The following is a 22,121-nucleotide window of genomic DNA, read 5'->3' as shown; positions in this document are numbered from 1 at the left end:
TCCCTGCACTCATCTGGCTTCATGCTTCAGTTAATCCATGTGATGGATCTGTTGTCAGCAGAACGGTGTGAGATGGAGCACCCCATGCAGTGCAAGCTGGCAAATTGGAACTCAGGTACACAGGAAGTTTAAAGGGAAAACATTATCTTTAGAAAAATATTATGCAGATCGCCCATTAACGCTACCCTTGGTATTTCAAACAATGACCTGAGCACACAGCACTGCAAGTTGATAATATCCCTAAAACATTTTACAGGTCACCCTTAACGCTCTCCTCCTCAAAAGGCTAAATAATAAACAATAATAGGTGTGCTTCAGCACACACCCCCAGTTTAGATCTGAATTTCTGAACAACCATAATTACACTCAGCACATACTCTTATGTCTGTGTGGTTTACTAAACAGTTAACTATCAGACATGCAGATGATATGGCTGCCAAACAGACCACTGGAAGGAGTAGAATTAACTACATAGAAAGAAGGTAACTTTACAGAAACAAAATTAAAAGCAAGCATTTACAATTGCAAGACTAGAAAAGATTATTTTAATTAGTTATGCTTATCAAAATATGACAGAAAATTCTCAAAATTAAGGACAAAATACTAAAAATTACCTCATGGCTAAGGTGCCTCAGGGTCTAAAGACCTGATGTCATCTAGTTATTTAATCTGTTTGCACTTCAGGTCTCCACCTGTAAAGCAAAGGTATTTCTACTTCTTGGGAGGGCTGTGAAGATAATTACAGAAACACCTGCATCAAATGTTCAGATACTAAAAAAAAGGAGGGAAGAAAGAAGTAGACAGTAATAGGGAAATCTTCTTCGGGCTGACCACTCTACAGAATCATAGGTACTTAATGATTTATACAATTCCTACCTACCTATAAGCAAAGACCACAGAGGTATAAGTTGAAAGGGATTCAGATGAGTCAAGAAACAGTCTTAAATCTCTCTGATATGTACATCAGGGAGAATGACAGGAGTCAGGGAGGAAACCACGATAAGTCACAGAATTTCACCCTCCACTTCCTAAGACAGGCAAACACATTTTGGTTTCATTTTGTAGGACTGAGAGTCCACATCAGCTCTCTCTAACAAGCACCTGAATTGTCACCAAGACTGTCAAAACTTTTGAAGAAGCAGAGGATCAGCATAACCCACATTAGCTGTTCTAGGCCTCCAGCATCCTGAAAAACTCTTATCATAGTAGCAATGAGGTGACAACTGTTTAGCTTTCAAATAACAGTTCAAACCACTAAGTGTCCTAATTTCTCTGATACCAGACCACCTTATTATTCCATTCATGTAACTACAGAGTATAAAAGTTTATGGAAATATCAATATCCTGATACAAAAGAGATTTATAAGCATTTAGCACTGCAAATATACACCACCAATAAAAAAACCCCCAAACCTATCTCAAAACCCCTTCACCATTCAATCAGCCTCTCCTTTGACCATCTCCAGTTACATCTGGACATGGCTTAACATGAATTTTAATATGCCTGAACTATGCAAATGTATATAGTTTGTTTCTTTTAAATCACCATACTCATTTATCTCAGTATTTTGCTTTTTCCTGGTAGATGGCTTGGTTCTTTTAAAAATTATGCAACAATGCAATTCTGCAAAATTAAGTAATAACCATGCTGAATGTTGACAACGGATTATCTCAGCCTATTCTCTATGCTGCTGTTCCTCAGCATCCACACTTGCACACTTCTACATACACACAAGAGGAGCAGATTTCATCAGTCCAGTGGCAGACTGCATCTGGAGAGCCTAAATGTTCTCTTGGCAAAGAAACAGCAGAATGAAGGTGAAGGTGAAAGGAAGAACATGCCAGGCTGCTCACAATGAAAGACTGGCTTCAGCTGATAAATACGTACAACAGCACTTGCCATGATCCCCTTCTCTCAGGTACTACATCAACTTTTGGAAGTATTTCTAGGTTTTATCAGCTGGGGAAGTTACACAGCATTATCAGCCTTCCCGAACTCAACAGCATGTGTTTCTATGTACTTGCCAACAAAACTACAGCAACCAGTCTATAACTTCTAAAACATGATGAAGGCAGTTTTTCAAAGCATTTTCTCTGCTGGAGTAGTGAGTAGGGAAGGCTGATGCACACAGCGCTGGTTTTTTTTCTCTATCTATTTTTATCAAGGTGCGATAAAATGATGCAGATGCAACATAATGCCGCAGCGTTGGCACTGAGCAAGGTTGAGAACTTCCATCTCAAGAATATAGCTGCAGAACTTTTTCTCTGGCAACTCACACAAGGACCAGCTGAAATTTGTCACTGCGCTGCAAAAAGGCTGCAGAATTTGTGATTTTGGGATAACATCAGTGGAATTACCATAGGAAATTCTTCCCCTGGAAGTGAACCACTGGCATCCCTATCAGACTAAACTTTCAAAGAAAAATATAGGACAACGGGCAGGTTAACCTAGCAGTTTCTCCATATCTGCAAGAACTATGTGATTGGCAACACATTACAGACAGTCACATCTTGGACAGTAAGTAGACCTTGAATTCAAGGTGTACTAAAAGCATTCTTATCAAACCAGATTAAGCCAATCATGAAGCCATACTACAAAAGTCTGAATTTACATGCAGGCTGAGGCCAGGTGAGGCTCAGCACACTTCAGTCATTACTAATAGATACGTCACCTGACAGGCAAAGCAAAGAGGTCAACAGAACAGTCCCACAGTGACTTATGATGGCTGCTAGCAGGTCACTTGCATGGACATGCAACTCAGTAGTATGACAGCATAGGAGGAGACCAGACTGTCCATTTTCCAGCACATTTCAAGACCCATCTTAAGAGTTATTTCTGTATATAAAATGTGGATCAATTGTTCAAATTTTAACCACCTCCTTGAATTGCAGTGATTTCCTAATACCATAGTGTGCAGCACTCAACTCACCAGGTCTCTGGGTGGCCCCAAATAGAACTCCCTGTCACCCTCCTTCCTTTCCCACAATTTCTGATTTAGGTGTGGTATATTTTTTGTAAGTATTAACAACTTAAGCTGTGAGGTTTTTTTAATTAAAAAATGTGGGGAAAAAAATCTACAGAGTAATGTCAGGTTTTGATTTCAAAATGGGGCTATACCAGGTCATTTTTCTTTAAGACTTGTATGGCGAAAACATTCATGAATTAGCCAATGAACACTTTACTAAGTAATCTGAGCAGCACATCAAATTATGGCAAAAGTAAGCATTATTATGAGGGAATATCTCAGTGGGAAATACTTCTGGAATATTTTAGTTCTGTTTTAGAAAGTATTAGAAAGTAGTAAAGCAGTTCAAGAAATCTCCATTCAGGTCATTCCTATGGCTGCATAGCCTTCAAAACTGTAAGAAAGACACTTTTTCAAACAGTATGTTGAATAAAAAATAATAACTGTCTTCAGATTCAGCATTCTCCTGTTACAGCACCACTCCACAATTACTGTAATTTTCAAATTCAAATTCATGTTGTATGTTGTTCATACTTCCTCAAAATGCTTTAAAGGCCTAACATACTAAATTTAAAATTTAACATTCAAGAGTAAACACCAAATACAACCTAAAAGGCCAGAAGATTTAATAAAACTAGCACACAAGTACTTCGGGATGATTTTTATGAGAGTTTAGGGAGAGGAGGATCAACAAACTGGCATTTAAAATTATTCAGATGAGCTCTGTGTCTGTAGCTTTCAGTCTACCACAAAAAATAACTGTCACAAGAACTTCTTTGATTTCTTAAGATGCACCTTAAACATGAACTAAAAAAAAAAAAAAATTAAAAAAAAAAACCAAACCACAAAAAAACCCCCAAAACAAACAAACAACAAAAAAACCAACACAGGATTAAAGCAAAGATCTCTGTTTCTGGTAAGCCTTCTAGAATTCTGTCATCTGTCCCTGTAAGTTAGAGGGAAGTTCCTGTTCTTGCTTTACTTGATCTAAAAAATATATACCTAAATCTTTCTGCAGAACAATATCTAATAGTACAAGCCACAAATTAAATTGAAAAGCTATGTGAATTAAGACAAAGTAATATAGAAGAATTCAGTTTGTCCAGGGAGCCTTTAAAAATGTACTTAAAGCCTAATCTTTATGATACGAGAAATCAAGTTTGATACTCCAGAAGCTTTACAAAACATTATCTTAGCAATACAGCCTTAGCCTCTCTGATTTTGGATCAGTGTGGGGCAAGTAAAACCACACCTTCTTTAGCACCAGCCCAAAAAAACCACATGGAATCAGAAATTCGCATCCCTATATCCCCTCTTGGATGAAAACCTGTAGTGAAGATCCTCCAGGGACCCCATGCTCACGGATGACAGCTGTGCAGCTCCTGCAGTTCTCAGCTGGACCCATCTACCATGGTGCAATGCCATTAAGACACTAACAGGCTTATGCACATGTACCAGACTAGCACTCAGCAAAATACTGATGACTCACAAGCAAAAATCTCCTCTGCTATGACTCTAAAGAGCTCAGAAAACAGAATACTTTATTTAGAGTATTTCAAAAGCTGAAGCTAGAATAGCACACTTGAGTGCAAAAGAGATCACGCGCTGAGTAAGGGGCTGCTTTTACTTAACCAATCCTCAAAACTCACTTCTACATCACAAAAAAACTTACACATGCAAGGAAATTGTTTCTCATTTCCCATTTTCAAGTTCCAATGGAAACAGCTCTCCCTTTGACCTGTCACAGTCTTAATATGGGAGAGTACAGGAAACAGCTGAGAAAGTGTTTTGTAAGGTTAAATAAGTAGTCCCAAAAAGAGTTAAGAGAACAGCAAGGACGTAAAAGTAACTTCAGAGGAGACAAACTACTTTTGGAGGACAAAGCCAAAGATTAATCTATTTCACCTGGAGGAACTCGTGCTTCATGGCTGACATTCATGAATACTAATCAGATTACCCTGAGAGATGAAACAGCAGGTTTTCCTCATTTTAAAGAAAAATTTGAGAAAGAAATGGAGCCAGGTGATTCTTTACCTCATCCACATCAGCCCTTCCCAAGACCTTCCCCTTTCAGGACAACAAATCAACAGCTTCATCTTTCAGCATAACCTTAAGGTCAGTGTACTTTGTACTGGTATCAGAAAACAAAAGTGTAAATAAATTTTAAAGAAAAATGTCTGCTTGAGAATGCCTGGGTATGGCAGCTATGTCACTGAGGAAAGGAGGGAAAGGAGGCATCCTCTGACGTGTCCTCCTCACGTGTTTCTTACAAAACCTTATGAATCCAAGAAGTAGCAGTTCCATAGGAAAATTACATAGAAGTAAAACTACTCTGAGACCAGAAAAGTCCAAATTCAATAGCTATCTCCTCTATGACAATTTTGCTCTACCTTGAGAGAACCATGTCATGATGTCCTGCACAAGTCCCTCCTCATCAGGGAGTGAATACTAGCACTTTTTTTCTGCAGTATTCCCTGTCTACCTAGACTGTATACTTGCACCAGATTTAATCATTAACCAGTGTGTTTAACAGCTGTCACCTTGGCTGTTGCTCAGGTCTGAGTGGGCAGCTAGTGCTGCCAAGTACACACTGCCACTGCATCCCCCATGCTGAAAAATGCTCCCCCACTCCCTCCTCGCTCCTAAGACTGGCCTGCTCTCACTCCCGGTGGAGATTCAGCTTGGTGCAGCCACACAATCACAGGAGCTAACAGAGAAGAGGGCAGGAACATGGTTGTGGCAACAGGGTCAAGGAGAGTACTTGCAGGGCCTTTGGTCACTGGTCTGCGAGTCGTCGGTGTGCAAGTCCCTGAGGCAGTTCTGCCCCAACAGCTTCACAGCCACCCCAAGTGCCCCAGCCCAGCCAGCCTGCACAGGCAGCAGAACACACCAACACTGTCCACGCCACTTTCCTCACAGGAATATTGCTAAGTTTAAAAACAAACTATTGCCTTCAGTAATAAACCGAACAGCGAACAGTTCCTACTGTCCATTACATCTTTCACATGGGTGTATATTCCCCACATGCCCACACAGCATCATACAGAGCTAGAAGACATTTAAAAGCTCTTTAAACAAGCTGACTTTCAAAACAACAATAAAAAAATCACTAGAAACTTTACTGTTCATTTTTCTACAGAAGCCATCCATTTCATTCATGGTTTCATAATACAGACCAATAGAGTTGTTAGAAAGCAGCTATTTTAAGCTTTTTGTCTTTATGTGATTCTGGGATGCAGAATGTCATGGGGAAAAAAAGGGGATGCAGACAGAGAAAGTGGACAAATAGGAGCACACTGACTAGATTTTTATCTCTGTATTCAACAATTTGGTATATGAATTTAGACAGTTTAAATAAAGTTTCATATAAAATTAAATATTTGAATTTTTTATTTGTGTAAAATTATATTTAAAAGTCTCACTCTCCCTTTGTTTGGTAATGATTACTCATTCATATTATAGATTTGGTTTACATTTAAAGAAAATGCAAGTGTCAACATTTTCTGACAATTTCCAGATATAAAAACTTAATACTAAATACCAACAAGTGGCTAAGCTATCTGTGACACTGACATTTGCTTTTCTTACAATTCAGTGCCATAAGATGAGGTTTAATCCATGCCAGTTATACTTCTAATTGCTGCTCTTAGTAACACATACGTAATCATTTGACAACATGACCCCATGTAAAATGCAGTGTTTACAGTGGCATCCTCACAAACTTCCAAAAGAGCAGATTACATTACTGAAAGGTAGAGATAATAATCCTCATTTGCCTTCCTGCCAACTCAGCTGTAGATACGGTGAGGTGAACTGGATTTTCCTCCTGAAATTTTTCCTGAAATAGTTGATAAAAAAATTTAACAGTTAAAAAAAAAAAATATATGGGCTTTTTTTGCTTGCCACTTTCATTTTCCAAGCTTCAGAATGAATCCTGTCAACCCATTCATCAGTCTTAGCCAGGTAGTAACATTTGTGTCTGTACAGTGCCTGACACGTGTGCAATCCTCACGCTCCTGAGTAAAGCCTTTCTGGAAAATTCACTACAATCTTTTCTTTTTTTGTAGAAACTAAGAGCTTTCTATCAACTGGCTTAGAGATTTTTTTTCCCCCAGCCTAGTATCAGTGACATCAGTAAAGCAAAAGGTTGAGTAAAAAGATTTTTTTGTTGACAACCACCATTCTCTACTCTTCAATTCAAATGCATGCTGTTCTATATATTTTTAATTAACCATTTCCATTTTCCTTATTGCTCTTATTAGAAGCTACTACAACTTCTAGCACTTCGTGTTTCCTCCTAGTCTTTTTCAAATACTTTCCCCACCCCACTCCCCATTACTGTGACAAAGGACTCCAAATTATCCACAGCAAAGAAAAACACTAAAATTATATTAGAAGCATGAGGATCTTAAATATCTCAGTAGCTGTGCTCAGTTATTTACATTATCTCCATCTTCTCCCTTTCCCTGCAAATCTGCTGGTTATAATTATTAGTACAAAAATTGCACGTACTTTTTCCCCCAACAGCAGTTTGAAGTGTTCAGGTGACTCAAAGAGAAGATAAAAATATATCCTCCTGAGATTTGAAATACCTCTTCATCCCCCACCCTCTCTCAGAAGTAAAGTATGGATAGCTTCACACTGTACCAGCAGGCAGGTATTTCCATTCACAGGATGTTACTGTTTATTTTGAAAAGATCTTCATCATCTAGCTGGCAAAAGGTTCCCTTTAGACTACTACTGTATGTGACAACTGCTATAAGCAGAGCTTCAACAGGAACAACCGCCTAAGGAGCAGCTGTGCAAGTCAAAGGCCATGAGGGAGATGAGCCAGCATGTTAGAGAGAGAGAGAGAAATACCACAGGAAAACCCTATCCATTCATTCTGGTAAGGTTCCCATGCTAACATTTCTGAATATAAGCAAAAATAGTGCCACTGAAGTAATTCCTCTCCTCCCACATATGGGAGTACTCTGAGCTAATGGAACAGGAAGTGCTAATTATTTATATATCCTACAAACCAACACATTTCTTCTTTCCACTAAGCTAGGTCAAGCTTGAACAGTAACTAATAACTAAAACATTTGATGTTCAATACACCAGCAGTCCTCTACAGCTATAGATACATACAGCATTCCATTTCAGATTTACTCAAACATTAAACATTTCCATTCCAGGGAAAAAGTAACCATTCTGGCAGAGCCTTACATAAATTTCAGGACAAAAGAACCTAAGAGAAATCCCTATGAACTTTGACGTTTTTCAGCCATATCACAGGATGAGGCTTCACATTAGGCAGTATCAATAATTTCCACTCTATTTCTCCAAAAAGCATCTGAAAATTCTGCTCCCAACATCCTCCATCATAGGATGAAAAGTTCAAACTTGGCACGGCTGGAGTCTCTACACCCCAGAGGGGTAAACAAGGTCTGAGCTCTAAAAGCACTGAGGGCTATGTCTACTGCATTTTGATTCCACAAAACTGAAATTTTGAAAAAGAGCACTTTCTTAACCACAAAGGGAAGTGATTTGTTCTGGCTGTATAAAATAAAGACTCAAATAGAAAATGCTAATTTTACCAAGCATTCTATACCAGCAAAATAAACTCCACAGAATATACTCATTTTGCTCATAATTTATTAAACAAACATCATGAAAGTGTTTTCACTGAGGAAAAAAGTGTGTCTATTGAAATCATATTGAAAATTGCACAAATAAAGAATTCTCATACCATCTCTTCCCTAATAAAACAAAATATATAAAAAACTACAATATTTCTTCAGAAACACATAGCAAAACTTTAAGTTACTGCTCCATTTTTCAGTGTCAAGTAAAGCCTTGATAGAAGGGCTCTCACCTATTAATTTGGTTTTAACTTTAAAGTACACTGAAGCAGATTACCACATCCAAGCAATTCTCTCCTCTGCCACACCATGTTCAAGAGGTGGCACCAAAAAAGCACAAATCTATTTTATTATGTCACTTATCAACATGGTAGTTCTTAATTCTCACAGTAACAAGTGAGACCTCTGACCAAAATTAGAAGTGGTTTGATTTTCTTTTTTTTTAATCCATGAAGCATTGATAATTTATTAGTAACTCATCTTAAAAACTACTTTCCCTATGGAGCAGAATCTCAGTGACTGACACCTATGAGATCCCTGACAAGGAATTTAACTTTCTGCATAAAAAAGAAAATAAGGAAGAAAAAAAAGTCTTTCTGTATCAGAAATATCCATCAATTACTATTTATTAAAATTTTACATAAAAGGAAGGATTACAAAGTATTTTTTATCACTTAATGATTTTCTGATCTCGTGAAGGTAACAACCTTTCTGACAAGTACCAAAAAAAACTTATTCTTATGAAAAAACTTGGGAGAAGAAAGAAGTGGGTGAAAAGGATGTTTTATGTAGCTGTAAGGGCTTATCTAGAACATTACTGAAATAGAAGTATAGCTTAAAATCCTCCTAGTCCTGAGGACAAAACAGTCCTACCAATCTTCTGAATCACTCAACTCACTAAGCACACTATTAACCCTCAGTTAAGCAAAAAATAACGACGTGTTTCATGAATCACCCTCACTTCTGAACTCACCTTAAACTTCTCACACAACAGAATGCAATCTGAGGTATGATCACAGGAAGCAAACTATAAAATTTCAGATACACTCCTAAGCAGTCAAAGCAACACAGAATTACACATCAATATCTCAAGTCTCTGTACTAGGTCTCAAAATATGGACTATCCTGGGTTCTTTTCCATAAAATACTTACCTTCAGAACAGCAGCTGGTCAAGTAAAATGTATTTTGGATTGCAGAGACATACTTAATTTTTTTTTTCAATTTTCCTTTTGCAATATGTTTTGATCATTAGGTTTTGGATGCAGAAGAAAACATCAACAATGGAAGTTTACTTGCTTACCTCCAAAAATGAAAAGCGAACAGAGGACTGCATGGACTGCAGGGGCTTGTTGGGGTTGGGCTCAGGCTCCTTGGGGTGAGACTGCAAGTTAAAATAATGTCATCTCTAGTGAACAGAAGGTTTAGCAAGAAAAGCATGTTTTAGTGTAGGAATTATGAAAGAAGTTTTGGTTAGAACCAAAACATGACCATCCTCCTGAATGAAGTGATTGACAGTAGCCACACAGGTTTTGACTTAAGATGAAATTGATATAAATAAAAATAAATATGAGAACTGGTGTTGATGTATATGCTTGACTACATTAGACCTCCTCCAGGAACAATACTTGTGTACAAAGTCCCAAGAGTGGTGAAAAATGGTAACTTGTTTTAGACATGTAACCAAACAGAATATGTAACTGGGGTGCTTTTTTCCTCTTAAAAAATCTGGGGGGGGAGAGGGGTTTAAGTTTTGTATATGCAAATAAGATTTATTAAAACAAAAGGAAAACTAAAATGGATGATAAACTTCATCAGCAATATGAAAATTTTAATAAAAAATTTCCGGTCTGAGAGCCTAAAATTCGCACACTTACTAAAAATTACAAGCGCTCCAGTTAGCAGCAATTTCATTATGAAATGTTTCCTCACAAATGCCAAGTTCTTCTTCTACGTAATCAAATATGGATATAAACGATTCATCCATAAAACCCTTACTTGAGCATTTGACTTCAAAGGTGTCTTCAAGAAGTTGCCTCAAGTGCATCTCCACTCAAAAGGTTTCTCAATAAAACAGCTGGCCACTGCCAGACTTCAGAGATGCTATTTTAAAATATACTCATGCTATCATATGCACATTTCCCCATAAAACTCGCATGAAAGCTTCTTTTAAAAAGCATGCTTATAGCATAACTCTCACTGCAATTTCCTTAGCTACCTGTCAAAAACAAAAAATACCCTGTGCAGACTGAGCACGGCAGAAGCTTGTGGGGAACTTTTTTCAGCTCATCTTCATAAAGATTTGTTCTGCTTTGTACCAGACCCTTGCAGCCAGCCAATGCTAGCACTCCTGTCTTGTGGAGATGCAGATGGCCAATATGCTAAGCACAGCTAGGTCCAGTTCATATTTTCAACTGCGTAACACTGCCAAATTTTAATACATTGCCTTCAAAATCTTTCAAGGTGGGTACCGGATTCAGGTTTTGATGAGAAATACAGTTTTGGGATTGCACATTTTCGCAACTTTTCCTTTTTGAGATGCCTTGGAGAGGGCACAAAGTTTGGCAGGGAACATGCACACTGAGACAAGAATGCGCCTGCTGGTAATTTCTGACAAGGCTACTGCGTACGGGTGAATTCCTCTGGCTGCTGGCTGTGCCTTCATGATCTCTGAATTAGGCACACAGAAGAGCACCACCAGTAGCTGAGAACACACTAGTTTGTTTTCAGCTGCAGACTACCTGTGCTAGCACGCCTGTACCTTTAAGCTGAAAAGATCCATTAAGAGCCAATGGCTCAATATATCACTCTGAAAATGGCTAAACTGAACCCAGGTTAATACCAGTCAGCCCATGCAGGCCTGCAAAAAAAGGTGTGGACGAACAGATTTCTGCTGTTCCACTGAGGCAATCTGTACTACACTGCACTAACCTGCCACAACATGCACTGGAAGGATCACTGTTTCTGTACGATTGGTAAAGTACAGACTTATAAAAAGTGTTTTTGTACTTCTACGCTTTATCTGCACTATCTTTCCATCTCCACTGCCGGTTGGTCTGGTGCAGCAGAGCTGGTAGTTTGTCCCCAGTTGTCCCCCTTTTGTCCATGTGTCAGTTTGGCCCTCACTGACTGTAGGCTGGGAAACGATCCTGTGCTGCACCGTCAGTGTTTGCACTGCTGTTCCAGGGAGCACTGCAAGGTAAGATGTGGACAGAGGCAGGTGATGCAGACCACCACCAGCTTCCATCAGGACCAGAAGCAAGGGGAAGCTGGAACTGATCCAAAGATAGTCCAGGTGGAGGAAGAAGAGAACTGGCACCAGCTAGCCAAAAGCCATGGGCTGCAGCAAAGAGAGAGCAAGGGGACTGCTACCAAGTAACAACTGGGGACAAGAAATCTCCTAAAGCCAGAATAGTTAAAAGTAGATGAAGAAAGCAACTCTGGAATTGAGTAAGAAGAATATATTAACTTCAAACCCCATACTGAGATCCCTAATTCACTCTGCTGTGAACAAACCCTACAGATACCCGATGGGAAAGGACATCGCCCTTCCTCTAGTGGATGACTCACAAACAGCAAGTGGAAGTCTTGCACTGGCTAGTAGCTACTCATATTCTTCCTCATTTTCACTACTGTAACACATCAGAGTCTCAGTAATAGCACAGACTCTGAGGGCATCCAGTATCAGATGTGCTAGTACTACGGATCTAAAAATTCCTACCGAGCGATGATACTGGTGTGTCAATTCAGTTCTTCTACAGAACTTGCTCTTCAGCTTTGCTTTTTTAAGACCTACAAAAACCTGTTAAAACAAATTATCACAGTGCATGACAGGCAGCCTTACTTCTTACACTTACTAAATTTGGAATGCTTTATTTTGGATTTAATATTCTTTCAAACAGCTTTTTGCAAGTAATGAATATAAAGTAGACAGACTGTACTTGTTTCTCAGGGAGACAACATAATTCTAGTCCCAACATTTAAACTTTACTGAAAGAAAATTCATGAGACTCAGGGTGCAAGGAACAAATTGGATTTTTTTCCCCCCAGATACGCTCTTCTTTAAATGTTTGCAATTAACAATTTGGGAGACATGACTTAAGTCTGCATTGACTCAACTCTGGCAAATCATGAGAGAATGACTCTATGGAAATCATTATGTGCCAGCAACCAAAATATGATATTTTCTTTTCTCTACAAGTAAATCAAGTTCAAAAAGTAGCAAGGGTGATGGCAAAAGAAATTCTAATATATGGAAAAAGTAAATATATCCAGACAACATTTCAGCAAAACAATGATCAATATTAAATTTAAAATGTAACTATTAATTTTGTAAGTTTTAAATATTTTAAAAATATGGCAAAGCAAGTGTAATTATGTTGGGTTAGTGTGAAAAAGGAGGAAGAAGTAAACAATTACCTCATATTACAAAAGCACACACACACGTTAAAAAAACATGAATCCTTTTTCGTCCTTTGCAGCTAGTGATGTTATTCTCACATGATGATTACATAATTCAGTGAAGATTGATTTTAAAATATTTAAATTGCCACATCTCAAAAAAAGTATAATTATCAATTATTCATGGAAACCATTTTAATGAGATCTCTGATAAGACCCCTCCTCCAAAACTCATGAGAAATTAGCAATGCTGTTTTTTTCAGAAAAATATCTAGAGGTTAGCCTGCCCACAGCTAACACACACTGCTCTTACCAGAGGATGCCTGACTGAAATGCAGAATTTCTGAGACATTTCACAAATGTAGTTCTGGGGAACCAGTATGACATCTACATTTGTTCCTTGGAATAAAGTGCTCTGTCACCTTCATTTGATTATTAGAATAAATTATTTGCTACGCTGCACACTTACCTACAGCCCTGTCTTTAACACATGGCAAATGCTGAGGTAATACCTTTCAGAGCTAAATAACTTTATCGCATGCATCTGCAGCATTCAGGGTTTTGTTGGATTTTTTTTTTAATCCAGCAAGAATGGGGCAGTCCCAGGGAATACTAAAGGATCTGACGTAACTGTATCAATTTACCTAGGTAAAATTAGCAAGTTCCCATGGTGGCTGTAACATGCATACATACATACCTGACATGTTAGTGTAGACTACAGGTAGGTATGTATGTATGTATGTATAGAAATAAAAACTTGGCTTTGATTAACATATCTTGGATAAACATATGCTGGCATTTATGAAGAAAAGCCTATACTTACTATCACTATACATCAAAATTACACGTTTTCATTTAGCTACTCTCTAAATAGCTGAAAGCACACAAATTAGTTAATCAGTTTTAAGCAAGTACAAGTAAACACATTGCTAAATTAGGTAAACATACTTACTGCAGAAACTATCAGGAATCCTCCAGAATGTCAATACAGGTCATTAGTGCAGTTACGTATGTAAAATACGCCTTGCTCCTGATGAATTTTCACAAACAGCATTTTTATAATGCTTCAATTTCTTGCAGTGCTCTCTATTATTCAGCACAGAAAGAGGCCTTTCTAAAAGGCAGCACCAGGATAAACAAAAAGCAACAGAGAGCTGAAGAGAAAGACAGACACCATGGCCTACTGACAGATTCTTCCCCTACAAACTGACAGGATGCTTCATGCACTGAGATTCAGTAACTTTAAATATGCAGAAAGGCTTTTTTTCCAAACACACTGCAATATCCTGGCTCCAGGCTCACACATTTGCTGAAACCAACTGCAATGCATTGAAAACATGTTCCTTCAACCTGGAGCTGCAGTGCTCCCAGGCTGTCAGCACAAACGTATGTTAAAAGCTCCTGACTGCACAAAAGCCAGCATCATGCAGAAACCATTAAGATATTAAAGACAGACAATACTTACTCCAAGGTCAGCCCTGGAATTTGTAGCCTCTCCCGCTGGGCTTTCATTGCTGTTATGTGTTACCACACTCTATTGAAATCATGACACACATTCACGGGCAGCATTCTGGCGATGACAGAGAGCCAAATGAACCACTATAAAGGAATGGACTAAGGATCCCTTGGGAGAGGGGGGGGAGGACCGCAAGTTGGGGTCCTTCCACCTCGAGCTGTCACGAAGAGCTGCAGGCTGCCTCTCTCAGGTTAGTGGCAGCACACGCCGCACCGCTTTAGTGGAGCGAACGGCACCTTCAGTTGTGCACATCAAGTAATTCATCCCCGGAATTCCGCAGCAGCAACCACTGCGCCGGCACACGCACACACACACACAGACACACACACGCTGCACCTCAGAGGATGGAGGGGTCCCCCTGGCTACGCCAGCCCACCGCGCAAAACAGACGCTATGCTTAACACAGTTTCTCTCGGCAAATGTCCAACATCCGCCACCCCCTCCGATAGTGCCAAATAGGATTGAGCCATCTTCTTTAAGTCACATTATCCCTTTCCGTGGTAAACAGTTTCTGCAGTAATAGAACAGCAAACTGCTGAATGAAAAATAGGCGCTTCTCCTTTAATGGAGAAAATTAATGGCCAAGGCTTTTGAGAACAAATACATTCATGTAACACAAAGGTTAATACAAAAGGAGAAGTCATCATTCAGTTCTCTGTCACATCTGCACCTGAATTTTAAAGGGAAATCATTTATAGTTTATATTAAGGGTGAGAGCCAAACCTAGAAATTGCAGAAAAGTGTATTAATTTCAGCATTACAGGTAGCATCATTTAAAAGTAAATGACTACACAACACTTTATACAGTTTTAGATCAGTGCTGCTATGTGGGATTTTCGGTATAATTGAATTATATTCCTCTTTTATGTACTCTCTCTTATTCTGAGATTACAATTCTAAAAAACAAATACTGTGAATTGTTTCATGAGGATTAGCAATTTTTCAATGCTCTATACAAGACCAGGAAAAGCAAAGTGCAAGTACTTATTTTTAGTACTTTAGGAGCTAGAATCTTTTATCTCACCCACCTACGTTTCCTGTACACAATATAATAAAGTCAACCACATTATTTTATTTTTTGCCAGAGCTCTGGACCTGCTCTGTGCAATTTCTACAGATGAGTCAAAATACAGGACCAGATGAGCTGCTGCTTTTTGGGTCCTTGGCTTAATTTTGGAAGAAATTAGTGAGCTCACAGGTATGAGGTTTCAGACACAGAGGGAAATCTTCTAGTTATGGAAACTGCTGAACTGGATTTGGTGAACCTGACTGCTCTTTCAACCACACATTAAAAAAGAATAATTAAATTCTCAATTACATCTCTTATGTCTCCTACATATTTCTACTAAAGGTATTTTAAATTTATGTTATGTATTACCTGGAGCCTTCATTTAAGACACTGAAAACAAACCTAAAGGATAAACAGAACTATGCATTTGAATTTTTAAAACATAACAGACACCTAGATTCTGAATATTAACTTGAGGTCCCAGCAAGTATCCTGTAAGCAATCTCGGTAATTCTATATTCTCCTACCTCCCAAAAGAAAGAGAAAGAATGAAATCTAAGAAGTTAAATTCAGGCTCGCTGACCACAATGGGTGAATGCAAGATGTGCAAGGGCATAAAGATCAGCTGGGTGCCCAACTCTGAACAGCACTTTCAGACAGGTTTTTCACATTTTACTCAGATACACAAGCAAAACATCAATTTTTGAAGATATTCTCAAAACTGAAAAACACAGTAGAAGAATCAACTGTCCAACAATCAAACAACTCTGACACTCAAACTATCCGGTGAAGCTGCCCATGCCTTTTCATTGTGAGTTTGGAGACAACCTTTTAAGAACAAAAATTCAACATGAGAGTAACAGAGTATGGGATAGTACAGACACAGGTTCCTGGCTCTCCCCCTGCTACCAAGAACAGGCAGCTCCCTATTCCCATTGCTCAGCACCTCTCAAACCAAGATCTGTTCTCATAAAAATCCTGTGATAAAAATATCTTTTGTACATAATACTTCCTCAGTTGCTGAAAAGTTCTGTTTCTAATGGAGATAGAAAATATCTGACGGGTTAACTGTGACTGTGTGCATACCAGATACGTACAGTTTAAGTTAAGCATTAAATGATGTTCAAGGGTTTAACTTTGTGCATACTAACCTTTAGTTTAGTGCTCCATTCTGTTAGCTATGTAAGCACATGCACATGTAACACCAAAGTACTATCTGTTGTTCTATAAAATTGTTATATTTTCATTGAAGGCACAAAGAATAGGAGACAGCATTAACACGCTGAGGAGGACAGCCAACTCCACTTAATCAGGATGGCACCAGAAGTATTTCTGTAAACAAAACAGCAAAAGAACAAGCTCTGGAGGTGAAGGCATGCCTCCATCAAAATTGCAATACAAATTTTACACACTACTTCCATAAGGCCAATTTTAACGCTGAGGTGAACAGAAGTCCACAACAAAGGCCTTATTTTGTTTGTCTTTTCCTCCACATGCAAAGGAGTAGTCTGTCACTAAACACTACTTTGTGAAACATAACAGTTGGGCATTTAGTTCATTTTACCTGCAGAAGATAAGACTAACAGCTTGTCTTGTCTAAAATGAAACTGAGTGGGACTGGCAGTCAGGTATGGGCACTTAAACAATTGCATCTAAGGGCTCTTTTGTGACCATGATAAATCTTTCCTGAGCTGACTCATGCAAGCACCTCACATTACATAAAAGGTAAATTATTCTAAACTGAGATTGAGCTATAGCCTGAGTTTGAAAATTCTTCTCCTATACATTTTGCCTGATCCAGACAGAAGTGTAAAAAATTGTGATTTACTGAAAAAGAGAGATGAATCCAGAGTACAGGACCAAATTTTTCTCACTGTTGCAGTCTTACAGTTTTTGCGGGATCTGCTTCATGCATCTGGGGGTAAAAAACTGCAGCAATTTAACTAGATAAAGCCTTGCAAGTAAAAGCTGACTTCAACTTTGATCAAAACATCTGTTTGCTCTTAATTTTGCACTTCTTAGATTTCATCTCACCAACACAGAGTTGAGGAAGGAAGCAGAAGTTAAAAAGAAGGCTTATTGTACTACAAAAGCTAAATGTAGATTAACCTGAAAATTCTGGCAGATGCTGCCTATGTTGACACAACTTCTGTTAAAGAAAATTTCTCATCTGGAAAGACTTCCAAACAAAAAGTCACTAACAGAACTGAAGGACTGTAAGCATTGTATTCCTTCGCAAATGCAAACCCTGGTAAACTCTTAGCTAGTTTAAGAGCTTGAAAAGCAATTTTAAAAGTACAATATATGAAAACATGGCTCACATTATTCATATACATCTTTAGTGAGGTCTTTCTGGTTTGGTAATCTCAGACACCTGATTAAAACCCAGCAAAACCAGAAAAGCACAGAGGAATATTTATTTTCTTGAAACACAAACCAGAAAGATAGCACAGTTGTTAATATTATATGCTTTCAAGGCCCCTCTCTTCTGCAGAGGTTGACTATTCTTGCTTTTTCCCCTTAAATAATGGTAACAGAATAATACCATTAACAGTGCAGATGCCATTGGCTTTCATTATTCTGTAACATTTAACAACAATTACACTAAGATAATTAACAAGTCAGTGCATCCTTTGGTTCTTGCATACCCTCTTGGCTAATGTTTTCCAAAGGTATTCAAGGGTTAGTAATCAACTCTCAAAGAATAATGACACCTTTCTGTCATAGTCCTTAAAAAAAAGATCATTTCACCTGAATTTCTGTCATCTAATCTGTTTAGCACATCCACTCAGACATTCATGGATTTCCAGCAAGCACAGCTGCTTCACTTTGAGCACCATAGTTTATAAAGAAGTTCTAGCAGGAACGATGCAGAAGCAGTTGAGTGCAACACTGCCTCTTGGCATAAGTGAGACACAAAACACAGCACAAGATAAATGGGGTAAAAAACACACACCCAACCTCTTTTCGCATTCTATCAACACAGCATGGCTGGGCATATTATAACTACACACAAAAATGTCTGAAATACAAATCTTCCCATTTGTTACCTTTGCCTCAGTCAATAGACTGACCAACACAACATGTATAAAGCAAACCTCATCCTTTAGCTATCTGCCAGAAAGCACCAGAAAGTGTTCTTCATATTGATCTAACTGGCCAGTTTATTCAGGCCAGTATCCTAGTTTCCCCACAAGTACTTGAGAGAGGTCACAGCTAAGGAAGCAATACCAGATGGTGAAAGCAATCCTTTTCCTTAGATCCCTGTCTGGTATGTCTTGTTCATATGCTGTAACTCACAATAACTGCCCAATTTGCAATTGCAAGGAATATTTCATCTTGGTCAGATTACATCACGAGGAGGAGGTTGGCTGCCCTGTTGGTTTCCCTGGGGAAGGGAGGAAGTGGATGTGAATGACAGAAAGTGTCTGCATTCGCTCACACCCAAAAGCTCAGTTTGCACAATGGGCTCAGCATGGCATGCAGAAATAAATTCCTTGTCACTGCAGGGCAATGGGCAGACTTTGGTAGAACCTGCATGTCCCTGGGTTATCTGTGTTCAATACATGCCAGCACATAGCACTATGAGCTCCCAGGGTAGGGGCATGACTGTTTGGTACGCCACGACAGAATGACATACTAGACAAACCCATACAGCCCTAAGTCCTGTTAAGTTTCAACATCATGGATCTATTGAAATTTACAGGCATATCCATAAATCTGACACCAGTAAGCAATTTACAATAACACATTTTACTAATGTGTCACTGGAATACACAGTAAAAGACTAAGTGGTCTTGCAAAACATGCCAGTGTCTACTCAGGGCTCTAACTCTCACTGTTCTGCAAGGGACTTGTTTTAAAATTATAGTTCCAAAAAGCAGTCTATTAAACTCAAATATGTTTTAATAATTTTTTATAAATTAACTGTATATTCTGCATATCTCTATGGTATTGTCTGTATTAAAAAACAGAATGGATCAAAAGAATGTGTTTATTAGCAATGTTAATTAAACATTAGAAATAATGGAACTGCTGTGTAGACCTCCTTAGTAAGTTAAGCCAGCAACGGGTTGTCACATTGAAAATCTTAACTAAAACCATTGATCCAAAAATATTGCAGACAAAAGGAATCAATAAAGATCGACCAGCCAAGATCCAGCAAAATCTGTCTGCAACATCACTCACTTCCATTCTTCCACAGTGAGTTTCAACAGGTTAAAGTCTTGAACTTTCCTTACAGCCAGGATAGCCTCCTTGTGTGCAGAATAGATGCATTTTAGTTAAAACAGGACTCATATTGACTGGTCCTGCAACTTTGAGAGCTCAGAAGACACATAAAAATAATGAAGGTACCTGCCAAAAAACGAGAGGAAAAGTTCCCTATTCTTTGTCTAAATATCACCTGAACTATTACCATAGATGACACCAGCAAGAGGTGCCATCTAAATCAATCTGTTAAAGTAGCCTTCCTCGTATTCCACCAGTCTCCCATCTCCCTCAACAAGGCAGCATCACTTTTCCCCCTGCCTCTGAAAGCTCAAAAATAACATTCCATACAAAATCAATACAATGGCACAGCACACCCTTTGCATTTTTTTTTTTTTAATGGCAAACTCCCAGAGCAGAGTTGGGGTTTTAGGAGCTCTCCTGGGTTTTTTTTTCCTTTAAAGGAATTTTCCCCATACATGGTGCTAGGGGGACAAATGGCTGGGTACTTAAGAAAAACAAAAGAGGTGGCTATGGGGTGGGGCGCATCTGGCTACTCTTTTGGTTCACCTGGGTGTGTGGGCAGTCGGTCTCCAGCATTTGGACAGAGAGGGAGGCTGCCTTCTTGGGCTGCTTTTCCTTCTGCTAGAGAAGCCCCAGGATCCCCAGCCCGCCTTCCCTGCCCTCTTGTGCTCAAGGGTCTGGCCAGACACCGGGATCAGCTGCGCAGGGGTTTGTGAAGCTCCTTTGTTCCATCCCTTCCCGGGATCCCAGGGCGCCGGTGCCGCGTGCTCCCCGAGCTCGCTCCGGAGCGCCCCCTGCAGCCGCGGGGGAACCATCGCACCTGCCCTGCTCACCGGGAGCCGCCAGCGCCCCTGCCGGCTGCGAGCGGAACTGCACCCGAGGGGAAAGGGCCTGACAGCCGAGAGGGCTGGGACTGGGTTTGTGATTGTTTGCTGTTACTGCCAGAGTTATTGTTGTTTGTTTGACTGGTTATACACATATAGATATATAATAGTAAAGAACTGTTATTCCTGTTCCTCATATCTTTGCCTGAAAGCCCCTTGATTTCAAAATTATAATAACTCGGAGGGAAGGGGGAGGGGTTGCATCTGCCATTCCAAGGGGGGCCCCCTGCCTTTCCTTAGCAGACAACTGTCTTTCAAACCAAGACAAGTGGCTACTTCAGATTTGGACTATCTCCTAGCATATTTCACATGCTGTAAGAATAAAAAAAAATTAAAACAAAAATTAGGAAGCAATAAAAATAGCTTAACTAATACTCATGTCAAAGGACTTTAAGCTAATACTAAAACTGTAAAAAGCTTGAGAAATTAGATGTTAGTAATAATTATGGTCTCAATCTGCACTGCCTTTCAAGGAAAAAAAAAAGCATTAAAAAATTAGAGGCAAAAATAGATCTACTTTCTGAAGAGTTCAACATTACACAAGGTTTAAACAGTTGTTCTTTTTAAAGTCAAGACCCTTGTTACACAGGGATAAGCCAAACCCAGGCTTCTAATGAGCATTTGTTTATCTAGTCTTCATTTAAGCTATATTTCAGTGCTAATTGATGCCATTTAACTTTCCTGTATGTACTTTTTCATCCAAAGAATGAAAATGTAAAAAACCTCGAAAACATAAAAACCATCTATTGAATAGTTTTTAAAGATCATGATGGTATCTGAATATCTCCTTCAAAAAGTTAAGCACAAACAGGAAATTTCATTATTCCATAGTCCAGTCTGCAGCTGGATTCTCCCAAACCTTACACCCATCTCTCAACAACTAATATGTACCTACACAGTTACCAAGCTCTGTTTTGGCTGGTTGATAACTGATTCCTTATCAAGGCCCTATCATGCACACGAACACATATATATATGCCTGCAGAAGAGTCTCCCCAACAATTCTGTAAGGCTACCGCATGTATGCTTCAATTTTTAGGGTTTTTTTTTTAGTTCACCTTCTGGTTCTCTTTTTGGTTCTCTCTTTGTCTTGTCATTAGACAAACAGCAGCAGGCAAGTGCTCCAAATGGAGGTGAGCAGCTGAAAGAGTCTTTCCCAAAAAATAAGCCTCAAGAAGTTTGAAGTTTGTGTCCTTTTTGTTGATCTGTCTTATGCTTACGTAAAGCTGTTTAAACATTTCTACAGGGAATTCTGTCATTACAGAAGAGTACAAATGATTAATGTTGTCTGTCATGAGACAGTATTTTCTTCCATGAAAGCAGACACTTAATATATGGAATCAAGTTTCAGCAGAAAGTTTGGGCATATAATCCCACGGACGTAATGACAATTTATAAAGAGAGCTAGAAAAGTCAAGCGATCCTATTTTCCTTCCCCAAGAGAGGTACATTATACCTGTAATATCCCTATTGCTCCAGTCAGATGTTTG

At 38.9% G+C, this 22,121-nt stretch overlaps 1 protein-coding gene across 3 annotated transcripts in view; it reads right to left on the bottom strand.

Moving 5' to 3' along the window:
- The window catches only part of MAST4 (microtubule associated serine/threonine kinase family member 4), a 130,251-nt gene extending 115,476 nt beyond the window's left edge, over window positions 1-14,775 (bottom strand). The window contains exons 1-2 of one of the 3 annotated variants that reach the window (XM_017747066.1): window positions 14,455-14,775; window positions 9,892-9,972 (exon numbers count right to left, since the gene is read on the bottom strand). In XM_017747066.1, the coding sequence (XP_017602555.1) occupies window positions 9,892-9,972; window positions 14,455-14,501 (128 nt within the window). In that variant the 5' untranslated portion in view covers window positions 14,502-14,775. The remainder of the gene's footprint in view (window positions 1-9,891; window positions 9,973-14,454) is intronic. The other 2 variants (XM_017747067.1, XM_017747070.1) reach the window with 2 other exon arrangements.
- Between the last annotated feature and the right edge of the window lie 7,346 nt (window positions 14,776-22,121).

Source organism: Corvus brachyrhynchos, unplaced genomic scaffold (assembly GCF_000691975.1).
Source record: "Corvus brachyrhynchos isolate BGI_N302 unplaced genomic scaffold, ASM69197v1 scaffold131, whole genome shotgun sequence".
Classification (NCBI taxonomy): domain Eukaryota; kingdom Metazoa; phylum Chordata; class Aves; order Passeriformes; family Corvidae; genus Corvus; species Corvus brachyrhynchos.
The sequence above is the reverse complement of the archived record's forward strand: the minus strand, read 5'-3'. Positions and strand labels throughout refer to the sequence as shown.